General features: G+C 44.8%; 2 protein-coding genes across 2 annotated transcripts in view; both read left to right on the forward strand.

Moving 5' to 3' along the window:
• The window catches only part of NARS (asparaginyl-tRNA synthetase), a 15,084-nt gene extending 3,961 nt beyond the window's left edge, over positions 1 to 11,123 (forward strand). Inside the window, exons 2-15 of the mRNA XM_010003656.1 lie at positions 339 to 421; positions 633 to 698; positions 794 to 886; positions 1,310 to 1,399; positions 2,222 to 2,300; positions 3,222 to 3,292; positions 3,556 to 3,642; positions 6,221 to 6,442; positions 6,825 to 7,024; positions 7,476 to 7,611; positions 8,615 to 8,728; positions 9,539 to 9,670; positions 10,290 to 10,421; positions 10,984 to 11,123. Of these exons, the coding sequence (XP_010001958.1) occupies positions 339 to 421; positions 633 to 698; positions 794 to 886; positions 1,310 to 1,399; positions 2,222 to 2,300; positions 3,222 to 3,292; positions 3,556 to 3,642; positions 6,221 to 6,442; positions 6,825 to 7,024; positions 7,476 to 7,611; positions 8,615 to 8,728; positions 9,539 to 9,670; positions 10,290 to 10,421; positions 10,984 to 11,115 (1,637 nt within the window). The 3' untranslated portion in view covers positions 11,116 to 11,123. The remainder of the gene's footprint in view (positions 1 to 338; positions 422 to 632; positions 699 to 793; positions 887 to 1,309; positions 1,400 to 2,221; positions 2,301 to 3,221; positions 3,293 to 3,555; positions 3,643 to 6,220; positions 6,443 to 6,824; positions 7,025 to 7,475; positions 7,612 to 8,614; positions 8,729 to 9,538; positions 9,671 to 10,289; positions 10,422 to 10,983) is intronic.
• A 1,621-nt stretch (positions 11,124 to 12,744) lies between these two features.
• Positions 12,745 to 14,467, forward strand: part of FECH (ferrochelatase) — a 14,989-nt gene continuing 13,266 nt past the window's right edge. The window contains exon 1 of the mRNA XM_010003657.1: positions 12,745 to 12,763. Coding sequence (XP_010001959.1) covers positions 12,745 to 12,763 — 19 coding nt within the window. The remainder of the gene's footprint in view (positions 12,764 to 14,467) is intronic.

Consider the following 14,467-nt stretch of genomic DNA (forward strand, 5'->3'; position numbering starts at 1 on the left):
GCGAGGCAGCCCGGGGAGCCGCAGGGAACACCCGCGGGAGCGGAAGGTCGAGGGCAGGGAATGCCCGGGCGGGGGCTCCGGGACTGCCGTGGGGATAGAGCTCCGGGATCCGTCAGGCTCCAGCAGAACGCACCCACTGCAGGGGCTGCTCTTTGGGCTGGAAATGTGCAGTAACCCCTCTGCTGCCCGACCGACTGGTTGTTCCTGGGGATGTATCACTGCTAACAACCATGGAGATTGGATGTCCTTGGGTGTCGTGTTTGTTCCTGGCATTTCTGTAGCTGATCACTTTATGTTTGTCTATCCTGAGTAATGCCCTGCCTTTGTGCTCCTTGCAGAAGAGCTGTACGTGTCTGAGCGAGAGGGCAGTGATGCCTCGGGTGATGGGACACAGAAGAAGCCATTCAAGACTGTTTTGAAGGTACCTGTGGGAAACACCTGCTCTTTGTTGTGACTTGCGTGGGCTGTGCTTGGGTCAGGCCATGGAGCTCGTGTTCCCATATGGAAATGTTACTCTGGCTCTTGCAGCTCTGACCAGAAGGATCAGCAGCAGGATATGTGCTTGGTCTCTTAGGCATGACTCCAGTTCACCTGCAGTGCTGTTGAATCTGTTGTTTTCTCCCCGTTTTTAGGCTCTGATGACAGCAGGGAAGGAACCCTTTCCTACTATTTATGTGGATTCACAAAAGGAAAACGAGGTGCTGTAGCATTAGAACTTCTAGTACCAATTATTGTGATGCTCCTTTGTGTGAAGGGACACAAATATAACCTCTTATCTTGTTCTTGGATTTAGAGATGGGCCATTATTTCAAAGTCGCAGATGAAAAATGTCAAAAAACTGTGGCACAGGGAACAAATGAAGAATGATGCTAAGGAGAAGAAGGAGGTAGGTTGCAGAGCATGCCCAGTTGGAAGGACACTGCCTTTCTTCCAGAAGCATTCAGCAGGCGTTGGCCTTCCCAACCTTCCAGCAAAGCTTCAGTGTGTTGTTCAGCTGTGTGGCTGTTTGACACGTAGGTTATTTACAACCTGCCTGTGTTTAGATGAGGACAAGCACAGGGCTGGACCTGGGCGAGCTGTGGATAATTGCAGCCCGTGGCCTTGAGGCTCCCAGGAAACATGAGAACTGCATCTGAGTGTTCTCACCCTGGCCTGCACTAGGGCAGGTGTAGGGCCCAGCAGGTGACAGCAAGGCTTTCTGTGACACCTCTTAAGTGTGTGTTGCGGTCTCCAGTGATTGCAAAGGGTGGGGATCTTACACAGCCTGGTTACAGCTATTTAACACATTTTGTGTTGCTTTTAAAACCAGGCAGAAGATCTCTTGAGAAGAGAGAAGAATCTGGAGGAGGCTAAGAAGGTTATTATCAAGAATGATCCTAGTCTTCCAGAGCCAAAATGTGTGAGTAAAACCCAGAGTACTTGACATGTGCCTGTGTTACTGTGTCTTGTCTGCACAGAGCTTGAGCCTGGCTGCTCTTGGCTCTGGAGGCCACTGTCTTTTTACTGTGACTTCGTGGTTCTGGTCATCTGTCCCCTATAGTTTATAGACTTCATTCTTTCTTATGCACTGGAGAAGTATCTGGACCTTCTTAGTTGACACATCAGACTTCTCCAGGACTGTGTCTGCTGCTAGATACTGCTAGATTTCTGTTTGGCAAAAATGCATTAATTTTTCTTTGCTTATTGTAATGGTACAGAGTGAAGAAACAAGGCTCATTAGGGCTATAATTGAAGCTCCTTAGACATGGATTGCAGTTCTTGTTTGGCTGCCTGTAGAGTCCTGCTGGATTTGGTGATGTGGTCCTTAGCTTAGCAAGCAGGTCTCTGCTGGGTTTTCGGATAGACCCCGTGAAGAAGAGGTTTCTACATAGTCTGTAGAGGATGATGTTGAGTGGGGTCCTGCATGCCAGTGGCTGCTCTCTGGGGCAGCCATCCCAGCTGGGCTGGAGTCCCAGTCTCCTCTAGATGGGTGACCTGCAGCAGAGGGAACCTGTGGGACAGGGAGACAGTGTGGGTCTGAAAATGCTCTCACAGGCCCTGCCTCTCCTGGCTGAAACTCTTTCCTCTCCAAACTGCTGGTGATGGTGACAGCTGTGTTCACACCCTGGGTGCTGCTGGGAGGACCTCTTTCAGGGAGAGAGGTGTCGCATTCTAAGTGTGGAAAATGCCAGCTAAATGGTGAATCATTTCATCCTGATTGCATTTATTCCCTGCTTTACAGGTCAAGATTGATGCTCTGGAGGCCTACAGAGGCCAGAGAGTGAAGATTTTTGGCTGGATTCACAGGTTACGGAGACAAGGTAAGCCACAAGCATTTAGAAGTTATAGAACCTGTGCAGAGAGATGTAGCCTTCCAAGTTTGGATGCTTAGAATGACTCATATGAGGCCTGTTCTTAAATGGTTAAACCAGCAGCTGGGTGTCCTCTTTGTTTCATCAGAGTGGTCACTGCAGCTCTGAGAATTCTGCATGCTGGGTATATGGACATTTTTCAGTTGAAGTCTGGTAGGATTTTCAGTCGGGAGTCCAGTCCTGCAGAATTTCTTCAAAAGACTTTTTTTAAAACTAATCCTACAAGCTGAGGAGCTCACTACTGTCTGCTTATGGTGAAATCAGCAAACTGGAATTGTAAAGTTACATGAAGTAGCATAACTTATTTACAAATAAGTTTAGGAAGTACTGTTTGCTACCAGAATGGTTGGTGTTGTAGTTAGCAGGGTGGCTTGGGTTGGGACAGAGGTGGTTCTGACTCCACGGTGTTTGTTAACCCTGAAGGACTTGACAAAATTATTGTGGATCTGGATAACACGAGCAGTTTCTAACAAGCTCTTTTTGTAATTCTGTGCTTTTGTGGAGGGGTAGGTGGATGCCTCTGTTAGGTACCTTGGGCCTGTGCATTCAGCATTTCTGGGCACAGACTTGTAGTTCCTCAGGACCAGAGGGAGATCCAAGGTCATGGCATGGCAGTGCCATCCCAGCAGGCTTTGCTTTTGAAGTCTGTTGAAACTTATTTTAACTTGTCATACAAAATACAGCTCTGTGAAAGGCTTCTGTAACTGTGCTAATGCTGCAGTGCTGACCTGGAGCATCTGTGTTTTGTAAAATGGGAGAATGTGATCACAGTCCTTCAGTAATAACCTGCACGCCAGTGGTTAATGTACCTTGGGAGATGCATTTCTGAATAAAGCTGAGGGTCTCTGCGGCTTTTTTCTTTTTAACTAGGAAAAAACTTGATGTTCATTGTTTTGAGAGATGGCACAGGTTTTCTTCAGTGTGTCCTATCAGATGAATTGGTAAGTTGTGATGATTTAATTCTGTCCTATCACTAAATAAGTGTTCATACCTCATACATTTTTCTTCTCTACAGACAATTGGAAGTGCTCCTAAACCTACTGATTAAGTTGTATAATTGCTAAATTGTATCTTCTACCACTAGAGGTTTTTTTGTCAATGTGAGAACTGTTTAGAAGTGACTATGACTTAATCTTGTTTGTGACTAGAGTAGATTCCATAGGAAAATTAAAAGCACAAACTGACCTTCCCTCTGTGTCTGCAGTGTCAGTGCTACAACGGGCTGGTCCTCTCGACGGAGAGCAGCGTGGCGGTGTACGGGACGCTTAACCTGGTCCCTGCAGGAAAGCAGGTATGGGGCTCTGGGGGGTTCTCCTCCTCCCTCACACTTCATCCTTTTCCTGGCAGAAGAGAAGCAGAGGTGGAAATAGATTATTTCAGTGGGAATTTGCTTGAGAGAAAAGAGCAAGCCTCCCAGAGCTGCTGCTGTCCCCCACAGCTCAGTGTGTGTCAGTGAGCAGTGACTGTTCTGCTTTTGCCAGAAGAGTTTTCCCCTGATAGGTCTTGTAGATATTTCCTAGAATGTAACTGGAACATTATGTGAAATAAAGGACGTAGCTTTATATTCCCTAAGAGCAGGTTTATTCAGGCAAAGAATTTGGGATTAGCTCTCTTGTTCTACAGAGGTGGGTTTGTAGGCTCTTCACCATGTTATACTGGTCCTCCAGCACTTGGCAGGTGTATGAACTAAGCAGTTTGCTACAAGTTAATTTGTAAAACTTTGCTTATAATGGTGCTCTCAGATTAATGACTGGGCAGGTGTGATTTTTACAGCTCAAAATATGGTGCTGCTTATGCCTTGTGCCTCCCATCCCAGTCAAGATCTACACACTTGTTACTGTTTGGAAGGTAATTTGAATGTGTGAAGCAGCTGTGCATGTAGGATGGCCCATAAAAGGGTTCCAGCTGAAGACAGGAGAGGAGATTTTTAGGAACCATTAACTATGGCAGCAACTCAATGCACTCATCAGGACATGCAGGCCTATATTGGGATATTGACTGAAAATTATTGTAAAACTTCTGTCTTATTAAGAGGTTACTGAAAGACAAAAGTCAGTTGGGTCTGTGTTGCAAACCTTAACTTGTGGTGTAGTAACAGCAAGCAGGCTCAGACCACGTTTGTTCTATTTAAATCCTTAAGTAGCCCATTTTAAGAGATGAGTCCTTGCTAGCTGCTGACTGTTATGGCCCTTTTTTCTGAAGGAGAAAGCAAAGCAGTGACGGTGAGATTTAGAGGACATGTAGGTTTAACCTGGCTAGTCTGTAAGCTTTCCTCTTCCTTTAGAGATATATATAGGAAATTGTCTCTGGCAGTGAGAGTTCTTGTTTGTGGATTGGCCGTTGTTCTCATCTAGTCTCTCAAGTAAGTGCACTAACTCTAGTTAGATAACAGGCAGAAGAAACATGGCTGAAAAAAACCAGAGTAACCATGTTGGAGTGTTATCTTGCTTCAAGTAATGTTTCCCAGATGTATTAGACAATGTTTGAGCAAAGTATTCTCTCCCTGTGGCTGCCCGTAGCATGTAAAATAAGGTCACAGTGTTAAGCTTTGGTGGTGCTCTGTAGATAATTCCATTTTCTTATAACCATGTACTGCTGGCCAATGCAGGCACGTTTTGCAAATGACATTTAGATAGACTTAATTGTTCTAGGTGTCCCTCCCACTCGGGTCCTGTCCCAGGAGATCAGCCTGGGGTTAGAGAGCCTGGCTCATTTTGACAGGGATCACTTTCTTAAACAGCTTTCTGTGGTTTGGTGATCAGAAATAACTGCTGGTGTGTTACTGCTCATCGTGTTTTGGACTTTGGAAACACATAATGCTTTCATGGCTCATCACAACGATACCAAGCTTTCTGTGAGCAAACCCACCAGATTTGTAAAAATCCACTTATTAGACTTGGAAATTTTGGATTTATACCCTGAAAATACTGTGAATGGGAAAAATGCCCACACGGGGGAGCTGGTGAGACCAGGAATGAAGAGGGTCTGTGCCCGGGCAGCCCAACAGGCTGAGGTCCCCATGCCGAGTGGCAGGAAATGGGACAGTGGGGACCAGCCAGGGTCACCCTGAGTGTTTTCACATTGCGGGGAGATGGTGCCCATGCAGAAAGATTGCTCGGGGGTCTGGCAGACAAGTACCCATAGGGAGCTAGTTCTTCCTCTGTCAGGCTCTGAGCAAGTTGTAGCACCATACAAAACTGCTATGAAGAAAATAAACTCTATCCCAGCCAAAACTAGTACACAGTCTAAGTTACCACAGAGTGGCTTGGGTTGGAAGGAACTTTTGAAGGTCATCTGGTCCACTGTCATATAATGTGAGATCAGGCTGCTGAGGTTCTTGTCCAGATGTGTTTTTGAACATCTCCAAGAATGGAGCCTGCAGTCAGGCTTGGTCCATGCTTTAGCATTTCAACACCCCCTAAAGGATTTTTTATTTTTTCTTTATAGCCAATTGAAATCTCCCTTACTTTAGCTTGAGACACATCCAGAGAGGGTCTGGCTCCATCTTGTTGGTAATCACCCATTAAATAGTTGAAGGTAGTAAGTAGTTTCCTCTGCTTAGCTCTCTGTTCTTCCAGCTGAATAAACCCAGCTGCCCGTGACACATTGAGCTGACCATGTCAGGAAGCATCTCATTGTCTGACCCGTAATGTTCACATGATGTCTGAGGGACTCACAGTGGGTTACAAATGGCACTGCCAAATGTGGTATCACTGAGTTACAAAAACAGTCACTTAGGAAATACTGCATTTAGGGTTGTAGCATCAGTTGCTTAAACTGGATTAACATTCCTGCCATGATGCCAGGTGGTGACGGCCAAGGGGCAAGAAGTGGACTTCTGAAATGTTTGTTTCTCTTCAAATTGGCAGGCTCCAGGAGGCCATGAGCTGAACTGTGACTACTGGGAGCTCATTGGTCTGGCCCCAGCAGGAGGGGCTGACAATCTCCTCAATGAGGATTCGGAGGTTGATGTGCAACTGAACAACAGGCACATGATGATCCGAGGCGAGAACATGTCCAAAATCTTCAAGGTGCGCTCCATGGTGGTGCAGGCCTTCAGGGATCATTTCTTTGCCAATGGATATTATGAGGTATGTTTGCCCTTGTCAGACTGTGACTACATTAATGTCCTCACTCCAAGGCTGTCTTTTTTTTTTTTTTTCCTGGAAAAACTGCATAGACTTTCTAATTGACCTGGAAGGGGCAGAAGAAAAGCTGTGCCATAGGAAACTATTGTTGAATGGCTTTCTTAGCCATAGATCTCTCAGCTCTGTGGACACTTGAGGTGTGTGGGCATTGCAGCACTGCTCCTAGCCAGCCTGCACAGCTTCTCACCATACTGAAGGGTGTCAGACTGACATCCTTGTGTGTGCACACCAGAGCTTTGTAGATGGTGTTCTGGAAGGGTGTGCCTTACCTCACTGCTCTGATCTTCCTCAGTTCTCTACTAATGACAGTCCTGTTCTTCAACAGGTCACACCACCAACTTTAGTCCAGACACAGGTGGAAGGAGGCTCAACCCTATTCAAGCTGGATTACTTTGGTGAAGAGGCATACTTAACACAGTCCTCCCAGCTCTATCTGGAGACCTGCATTCCAGCACTAGGAGATGTTTTCTGTATTGCTCAGTCATACAGAGCTGAGCAGTCCAGGACCCGCAGACACTTGGCAGAGTATGGAGTGTGCATTTCTTTGCTGTTGATGTGTCAGGGACTTCAGAAAGTGGGGGAGTGACACGCAGCTGGATGGCATAACGTGCAGTGAGCAGACAGCATCATGCTGGTGTACAAGGACTGAGCAAAATGTATGTGGGGGTAGTGCCCTGTCCTGTTGAATGTCCAGCTGGTCATCTACATTGATGTTTAGTGAGGGAATATCTGGGCAAAACAGAGCTGAGACGTTTTTAGGAAGGTTTGTCTTTTTAGAAAAAACAGTTTATCTTGTTGTCTTCCTTATTTTTTTTATGGCTTTATTTCCTTTAAAGTGTAGAACTGGGAGAAGTGAAAAAGGAGACAAAAGTGTGTGGGTTTGGATTGTGGGATGTTTTTTTAATGAGAAATTTTTTCACAGCTAAAGATTTGTTGCTTATGTGTGGTTTTGTGATGGTGTGACTTTGTGTTTCAGATACACTCACATTGAGGCTGAGTGTCCTTTTATAAGTTTTGAGGATTTGCTGGACCGTCTGGAGAACTTGGTTTGTGACGTGGTGGACAGAGTCTTGAAATCACCTGCATCGAGCTTACTGCACGACCTCAACCCGGTAGGCAGCCATGTGGAGCAGCCAGGAATAGCCAAAAAGTAGGAGCTGTTGCCTTTCCTGATCTGCATGTTCCCTTGGGCAGAGCTGGGCTGGCAGGGAGCTCTGCTTGCTTACTGTTCTTAATTAAATAACATCAAAAGAATGAAAATGCTGCGAGGCTGGTATGATGACTCTTGAAGAAGCAAGGGACTGTGGGGGAAGGTTCCCTGCTGGCAAGTTCCAGGAGCCAGCAATATGCTGGGATTTATTGTGCTGTGTACTGTACCAGTGGAATAGAAACCTCCATCCCAGAGCTTGTAATATTGATCGGCTGGCACTTGCAGATGGAGCACGAGGGAGCAATGAAACAACTGGTGTTTTACTCTCCAGCCTGGATTGTGGAGCTCTGTAAAGCTCTTTTCATTTTCTAGAGACCCTTTGTCTTCTGTTGCCTTTTCAAAGAAGATAGCTTGGACACTTCTTGCTTCATCACTGGCTTTTCTCCCAGAGTACATAAAAACTCAGTAATCCTTGTTATTTTGACCCATTTTCCCAATACACACTGGGAGGTTCAGTTTGAAATTTGAGCTGAGACATGGGGCAGTAGGTAGGATGTGGCAGAAGCACAACCCGCCTCGGTGGGTGCTGAAGCTGTTCTGTGCACGTGGAAGCAAAAATGCTCTTTTGTGACTTTGTCCATGGTAATGGCTCAGTTTGACACTCGCATGTGCAAGGAATTAATAATGAAAAGGAAACAGCTTTGAAAATTCCTCCTCTCCCATCTTTTTCAGCATCTGCTCTGTGAGCTTTACTGGGCTTGGAAGATGGTTGTGTTTTCAGTAGTAGATAGTAGCTTTTCAGTACCAAGTGTGATTTGTTTGTTTATCAGGTGATAATTTGTTGATGCATGAGCTGGAAAGAGCAGTGTGTATCAAGTGTGGAAGTGGAGTCACTGATCAACCAGAGAAGTATCCTTCTTTAAAAATGACACACTTCTAACTGTCCCGTCTACTCTTACTTGCAGGGCTTCACGCCCCCTAAGCGTCCTTTCCGACGAATGAACTACACTGAAGCCATCGAGTGGTTAAAGGAACATGATGTGAAGAAGGAAGATGGCACTTACTATGAATTTGGAGAAGTAAGTTTTTCCAAGGCTCTTCAGGAATGAAAGCTAAACAAAATCTCACTGCCCTGCACTCAGGGTCCCTTGAGGAAGAGAGCGTTTGGACCATGATGCTGTTTGGCTTGTGTTGCTGTGTGAATATGTTGTGCTTTGTTTGGAACCATAACAATAAGGACTGAAATTCTAGTTACATTTCAGTTAAAGGGAGTTTTGCTGTAAACTTCACTTGGGGCCTGGAGTTTTTTCTGGACTGTGCTGGGACATGTACATATCATCATCATGTTCCCTGTCTGTCAGTGAACTGTGGTGGCATCCTTTACTTCTCCCCAGTTTTTAAACAAGGAAACTGCTGCATTGATGAAAATCAAACTGCTTTCACAGTTTATCAAATTTGAGTTAGCAAACTAATAAAAAACAAATAACCTAATTGACATAACTGATCATTTGAAGTTTTCAAAAAATAGCCCATATATATAGCAAGGACAAACTGAAACTTCTTAAGGTTTGTGGAAAATGGTGGTGGGGAGGAAGGAGATTAGGCTCTCCAGTGTTTACTGGTTGTTGGGAAAGATGAGAATTCAGGTTAGCTTTTCCTCAGTATTCTGTCTGAAAAATTGGGAAAACTTGGATTGTAATGGAACAGATTTATTTTTTCTCCCTGATGTGCTTGTTCATATACAAATATAGTTTCTTCTAAGATGAGTTTGTTGTAAAAATTGAGGTACATTAGGATGCATGTGGGGATACATGTGGTCTGAAACTGCCTTTGTCCCCGGCCTGATACATGTGGTTTTAAAGATGAATAAAACCATCCTGAACCCTTAGGATATTCCTGAAGCTCCTGAGAGGCTGATGACAGACACCATCAATGAGCCAATCTTGTTGTGCCGATTCCCTGCAGAGATCAAGTCCTTCTACATGCAGCGCTGTCAGGACGATGCCCGCCTTACAGAGTCTGTAAGTTGGTGTTGCCCCTAGAGTTGCAGGTCTCAACAGAGAATGTCAGTCTGAGTGAGCACAACATGAGTGAGTGCTACAGGAGAATCTTGGAGAATTCATCCCAGGTTTTGCTTGGAGTGTCTCAGCATGGCTATAGAAATAAAGAAAGGAGCTCTGAAGGGCTAATAAGAGGTCAGTAGATGATCTCGAGCATGTTCCTCACTGACCTCAGATCAGTGCTAGTCTGGTGACAGTACTTGTGTCACTTCCTGGAGACTGCAGTGTGGGAACACCAGCTGTCTGGCAGCTGGGAAGAATGGTTGTTGTTAGGAATGCTGCTAGGTTTGGGATTGTGTGGTGTGTTTTTCCTTGGTTGGTTTTGTGCTGGGCTTGGGGTTTTTATTTTTTTACAGTGCAATGTGGTCAAGAGTATTAGAGGTAACGCTGGAGAACCTAGTCAGTTTATTCCATCTATAAACTGGGTCTGGAAGGAATTGCCTGCCTTCCTGTCATGGAGAATTAAAGTTACCTGGAAAAAATGTGTTATGGAAATACAGTTTCAAATTTGGGCTGTTTTTCTTCCCTCTCCTGCTGCCAGCTTAATTGTAATAGTTTGATCTCGTGTTGTGTGCTGTAGGTTGATGTGTTGATGCCCAATGTTGGTGAGATCGTGGGCGGGTCCATGCGTATCTGGGACAGCGAGGAGCTACTCGAGGGCTACAAGAGAGAGGGCATTGATCCCACACCATACTACTGGTACACTGACCAGGTTTGTGACACAGATCTGATGTGCTGCTTGACTGAATATTTGCTGGTTTTTTATTTTTTTTAACTGCTCTTAAGATGGTGTAGTCTACATTGGGAACCTTTTTGGATGGCCCAAAGCGGATAATGATTTAACTGTTGGCAAAGTGCAATGGTCAGCAGTTCCATTCTGTTCAAACTGGTGGCATTTGCTGCAGTTGCAGCTGCCCTTACCAGATCACCTTGGTTGGACTGGTCTGTGCAGGTGTGTCTGCTGGTAAAGAGGCTGGTCTTCACAGGCTTGAAAAGCAAAGCTCTAACCTGAGAGGAGGAGAAAGGAGGCAGTTAAAAAAGAATAATTAAGACTTTCTTTTTCACCTTCCCTTTTCCTCTTCAAGTTCTTACACTGCCTCAGGACAGCTGAGCACAAATATCTTGCCTGGAAAGAGCATATCCCATTTTCCTTGTATTTCACAAATAATCTTGGATGTGTTTTGTTCTTGTTTTTTTTTAATTCTGGTTGTATTACTGCAATTATATTGTCAAGAACATTGTTTAATATCTACTCTCTGACTTTCATTTCACAGAGGAAATACGGTACGTGCCCTCATGGTGGATATGGTTTGGGATTGGAGCGGTTCCTGACCTGGATTCTGAACCGCCACCACATCCGAGACGTGTGTCTGTACCCGCGCTTCGTGCAGCGCTGCCGGCCTTAGCCACCCTGCCCTCAGCTCCCGGGACACTGACCCACTCCTGCCTCTGCAGCCTGACTGAGGCCAAAACCTATTGCAACCTGTTGCTGACACAAATGCTAGTTTAGGGTGTGAAAAGAAAATCAAACTAAGCCCCTTTTTAAAGGAAAATGCTACTAATTAACTGGAAGAAACCCTAGAAAAAAATTGCTAGGTACGTTTATGGTCTCAAGTCAACATAAAACAAAGATCCTGATAAGCTGTTATTTAAAAAACAAGATCTGCTTCTGCTTTTCATTTCTGTGACTTAAAATATACTGGGTATTTAATTTTTTTAAAAATCTACTTTCATTTTAATCTGTTGTCTCTAGTGGTTTCTTGTTGGAGAAATCAGGAGTTCAGGCTCTTTAAATTCCCAAACTGACTTCTGAGAATGCTATGAAGAGACATCATCTAGATAGCTCAACAAAGTTTAAAAATGGGAATAATTGCATTAACTGCTGCAGTTTTTTTGCTCCTACTGTTTTATTGGCAGTTCTGTTTGAGTTCATGCAGTAGCAAGGTATGTAGTACGGAGCATAAATTTCCACTGCAAGAGATGGGGTTGTTGGGGTTGTTTTTTCCAGGTTATTTATTGGTTAGGAATGCTGAGGCTGGTGGTGAGGTAGTCTTTGCTGCTCTTTCCTGATCCCTGGGTCCATGCACACCCAGCCTGTGCTGATCTCCCTGTTGTCAGAGCACTGGCAGCTCCGACCCTAGGGTGGTGCTGGTGCCTTCCAAGTGACTGCTCTGCCATCTTTTGCAAACCAGAAGTGACCAACTGAAGACCCAAAGAAACTGGTAGCTTTGACACACTGGGAGTTCAGCATTGCGTGCTGACCCAATTGTTGTCCTCTCCAGGGGAGCTGTAGTTCAAGCAGTGCTTTCCCACATCGTGCTTAAGTATGTTTTCATCATAGAGCAGTTCTGTGTTTTCTAGTTGGCTCTGTGTTCTCTTCTGCTACTGCATCAGATTCTCTGGCTGTAATCAACTTATCAAATAGGATTAATTAAATATTTAATGTGTCATCTGTATGCTTTTTAGTCATAAATGAAGCAATCCCTTTTACTAGAGAGAAAAAAAAAATTGGCAGGTGCATATTTGCTACCTTCATGGAGACTTGATCTGAGTTTGCCATCCATGGAATCATTGAGCTGTGCAATAGTCATATTTTTTTAATGAATGCCTGGTTTTCTTCATCTTGCATGTTTCATGTATATGAACTGGTCTAAGTCAGCAACCAATAAATTATGACAAGGCAGTAGTTCTTGACCTGTAATGTCTGTCTGTTCCTTTCACATAGCCTTTCCTAGTTCACTAGCTTAATGCAGGCTGTCCTGGCTTAGGCAGTATCTGCCTGGGCAAAAGGAGAAATGCACTTTGAAGTGCAGTAAGCTGTGTATCCAAAAAATGGAACTAGCTTCTTCCTTTTTAAATTAAACCTGCATTAATTAAGACATGATTTTTTAATAATTTGGATAGGCCACCTCAGCTACCCAGTTGAAACATCTTGGAGAGAATAAAAAGAGAATGATCCTACTGCTGAGTATTTGGATTTAATGTCCAGGGGGTTGCTGGAGATCTCTGTGGGATTGCTGTATGACCCGAAGGGGATGCTTTTGAACCAGAGAGGTGAGCAGAGGCTGCATGAAAGATGGTCTAAGAAATGAGCACTGCTTAGATGGTTTTCTTTCTTACCCATCTTTAAATATTCACCCTTTCCACTGATTTTCCCAGGCCTTTTGTAGCCACAGTAGAAGAAAATCTTGCACAGCAACATGCCTCAGCTCACACTTGCCCTCCATTTACTATAGGTTGTTCTTTGAACATAGAACTTAAAATATTATTTTGAATACCTGCAAAATTATTTAGTCAACGGTAAATTTTCTGTGGTTTGGGGGGGGGTGGTTGTGTATTTCTTGAGTACATAAACTAGAAGAAGAGGAGGAAAATTAACAAGCCTGACTGCCACAACACTACTTCTAAACATACATACTTGACAATTTACTAGCTGTGAGCTGCAGGAAGAGTCACCCTTGTCCAAAAGCTGAACATGCTACCAAAGAGTAATTGCACCCCTTGGGGTTTCGGTTTTGTGTTGTTTTTTTTTTTAGTATTTTGGGGGGATTTTAGGGGAGGAGGGGAGCTCAAGAGGCTTCTGTAATTCAGAACATTTAGTAATTTATGAGCATATCAAGACTTATAAAAAATGTCCTTCACGTGCCTGAAGTGATGGGGAGGGAGGAGAAGGATTGGGAAAAGATACTGCTAGAAAAACATCATTTGTTGGCAATCAATTTTCTGTCCCTAAAACTGGCAGGGCTGAGCTGCTTTGTAAAGGTTAAAAGCCTCCGTATCAGGCGAGCTACTAGAGGAAGGTCTGAGGACTAAAGAGGTGTTCCTGGAAGAGGCAGATCAGATAAGGAGCTTAAAAGGTGACTGGGATGAAAGATGCAGTGGAGTGGAACAAAGGCTGCTGTGCAGTTCCATAGTCTGCCCGTGGTGCAGAGGTGGTGCTGGGCACACCATCTGCATGGGAAGGATCCCTGCGTTAGGCAGAAGCCTGTGCAAATTTACCCACAGAGTGAAAAGGGAGCTGCTGAAACCTACCCAGCTGGAATGTGGCAACATGGAAACGCAATACTTTTAGAGATTGAAAAATGATAAAATGGATCTGGGTTTTATATCACTGTCCCATCAGTTGTGGCTTTACATGGTGTTGTCTTTTTTTTAATTGTGTTCTTAGAAAGTTTGCTGAGTTTGGTTATGGCTCCAGTGATTTACAGCTGATGGTGATCGTGCGTGTTCCTGGCAACTATCTAGGAAGGTAATTTCCAAGTTCTTGCGGAGTAAAGGTTTTTGATTGTAAGTTCTCATTCAGGGCTGATTTAATTACATTTTCTGCTACACACGCCATGGCCTGACAACGTTTTTGGGAAAGAAATTGTTCCTAGTATCCTAAACCTCCCCTGGCACAGCTTGAGGCTGCTTCTTGTCCTATACTTGCTCCTTGGGAGAAGAAACTGACCCCCTCTAGCTTCAACCTCCTTCCAGAGCACTGTAGAGGGCGAGGTGCCCCCTGGAAGAGCCCACCTGGGATTGCACAAGGCCCTTCATGAAGCATGGAAGGAGAACCTCAGACTCACAGACTGGTTTGGGTTGGAAGGGACCTTAAAGATCATCCAGTTCCAACCTCCTGCATGGGCAGGGACACCTCCCAGCAGCCCAGGCTGCTCCAAGCCCCATCCAACCTGCCCTTCAACACCCCCAGGGATGGGGCAGCCACAGCTTCTCTGGGCAACCTGGGCCAGGCTCTCACCACCCTCAAACGAAATT

The sequence above is a fragment of the Chaetura pelagica genome, unplaced genomic scaffold, assembly GCF_000747805.2.
Source record: "Chaetura pelagica isolate M959 unplaced genomic scaffold, ChaPel_1.0 scaffold488, whole genome shotgun sequence".
Lineage (NCBI taxonomy): Eukaryota > Metazoa > Chordata > Aves > Apodiformes > Apodidae > Chaetura > Chaetura pelagica.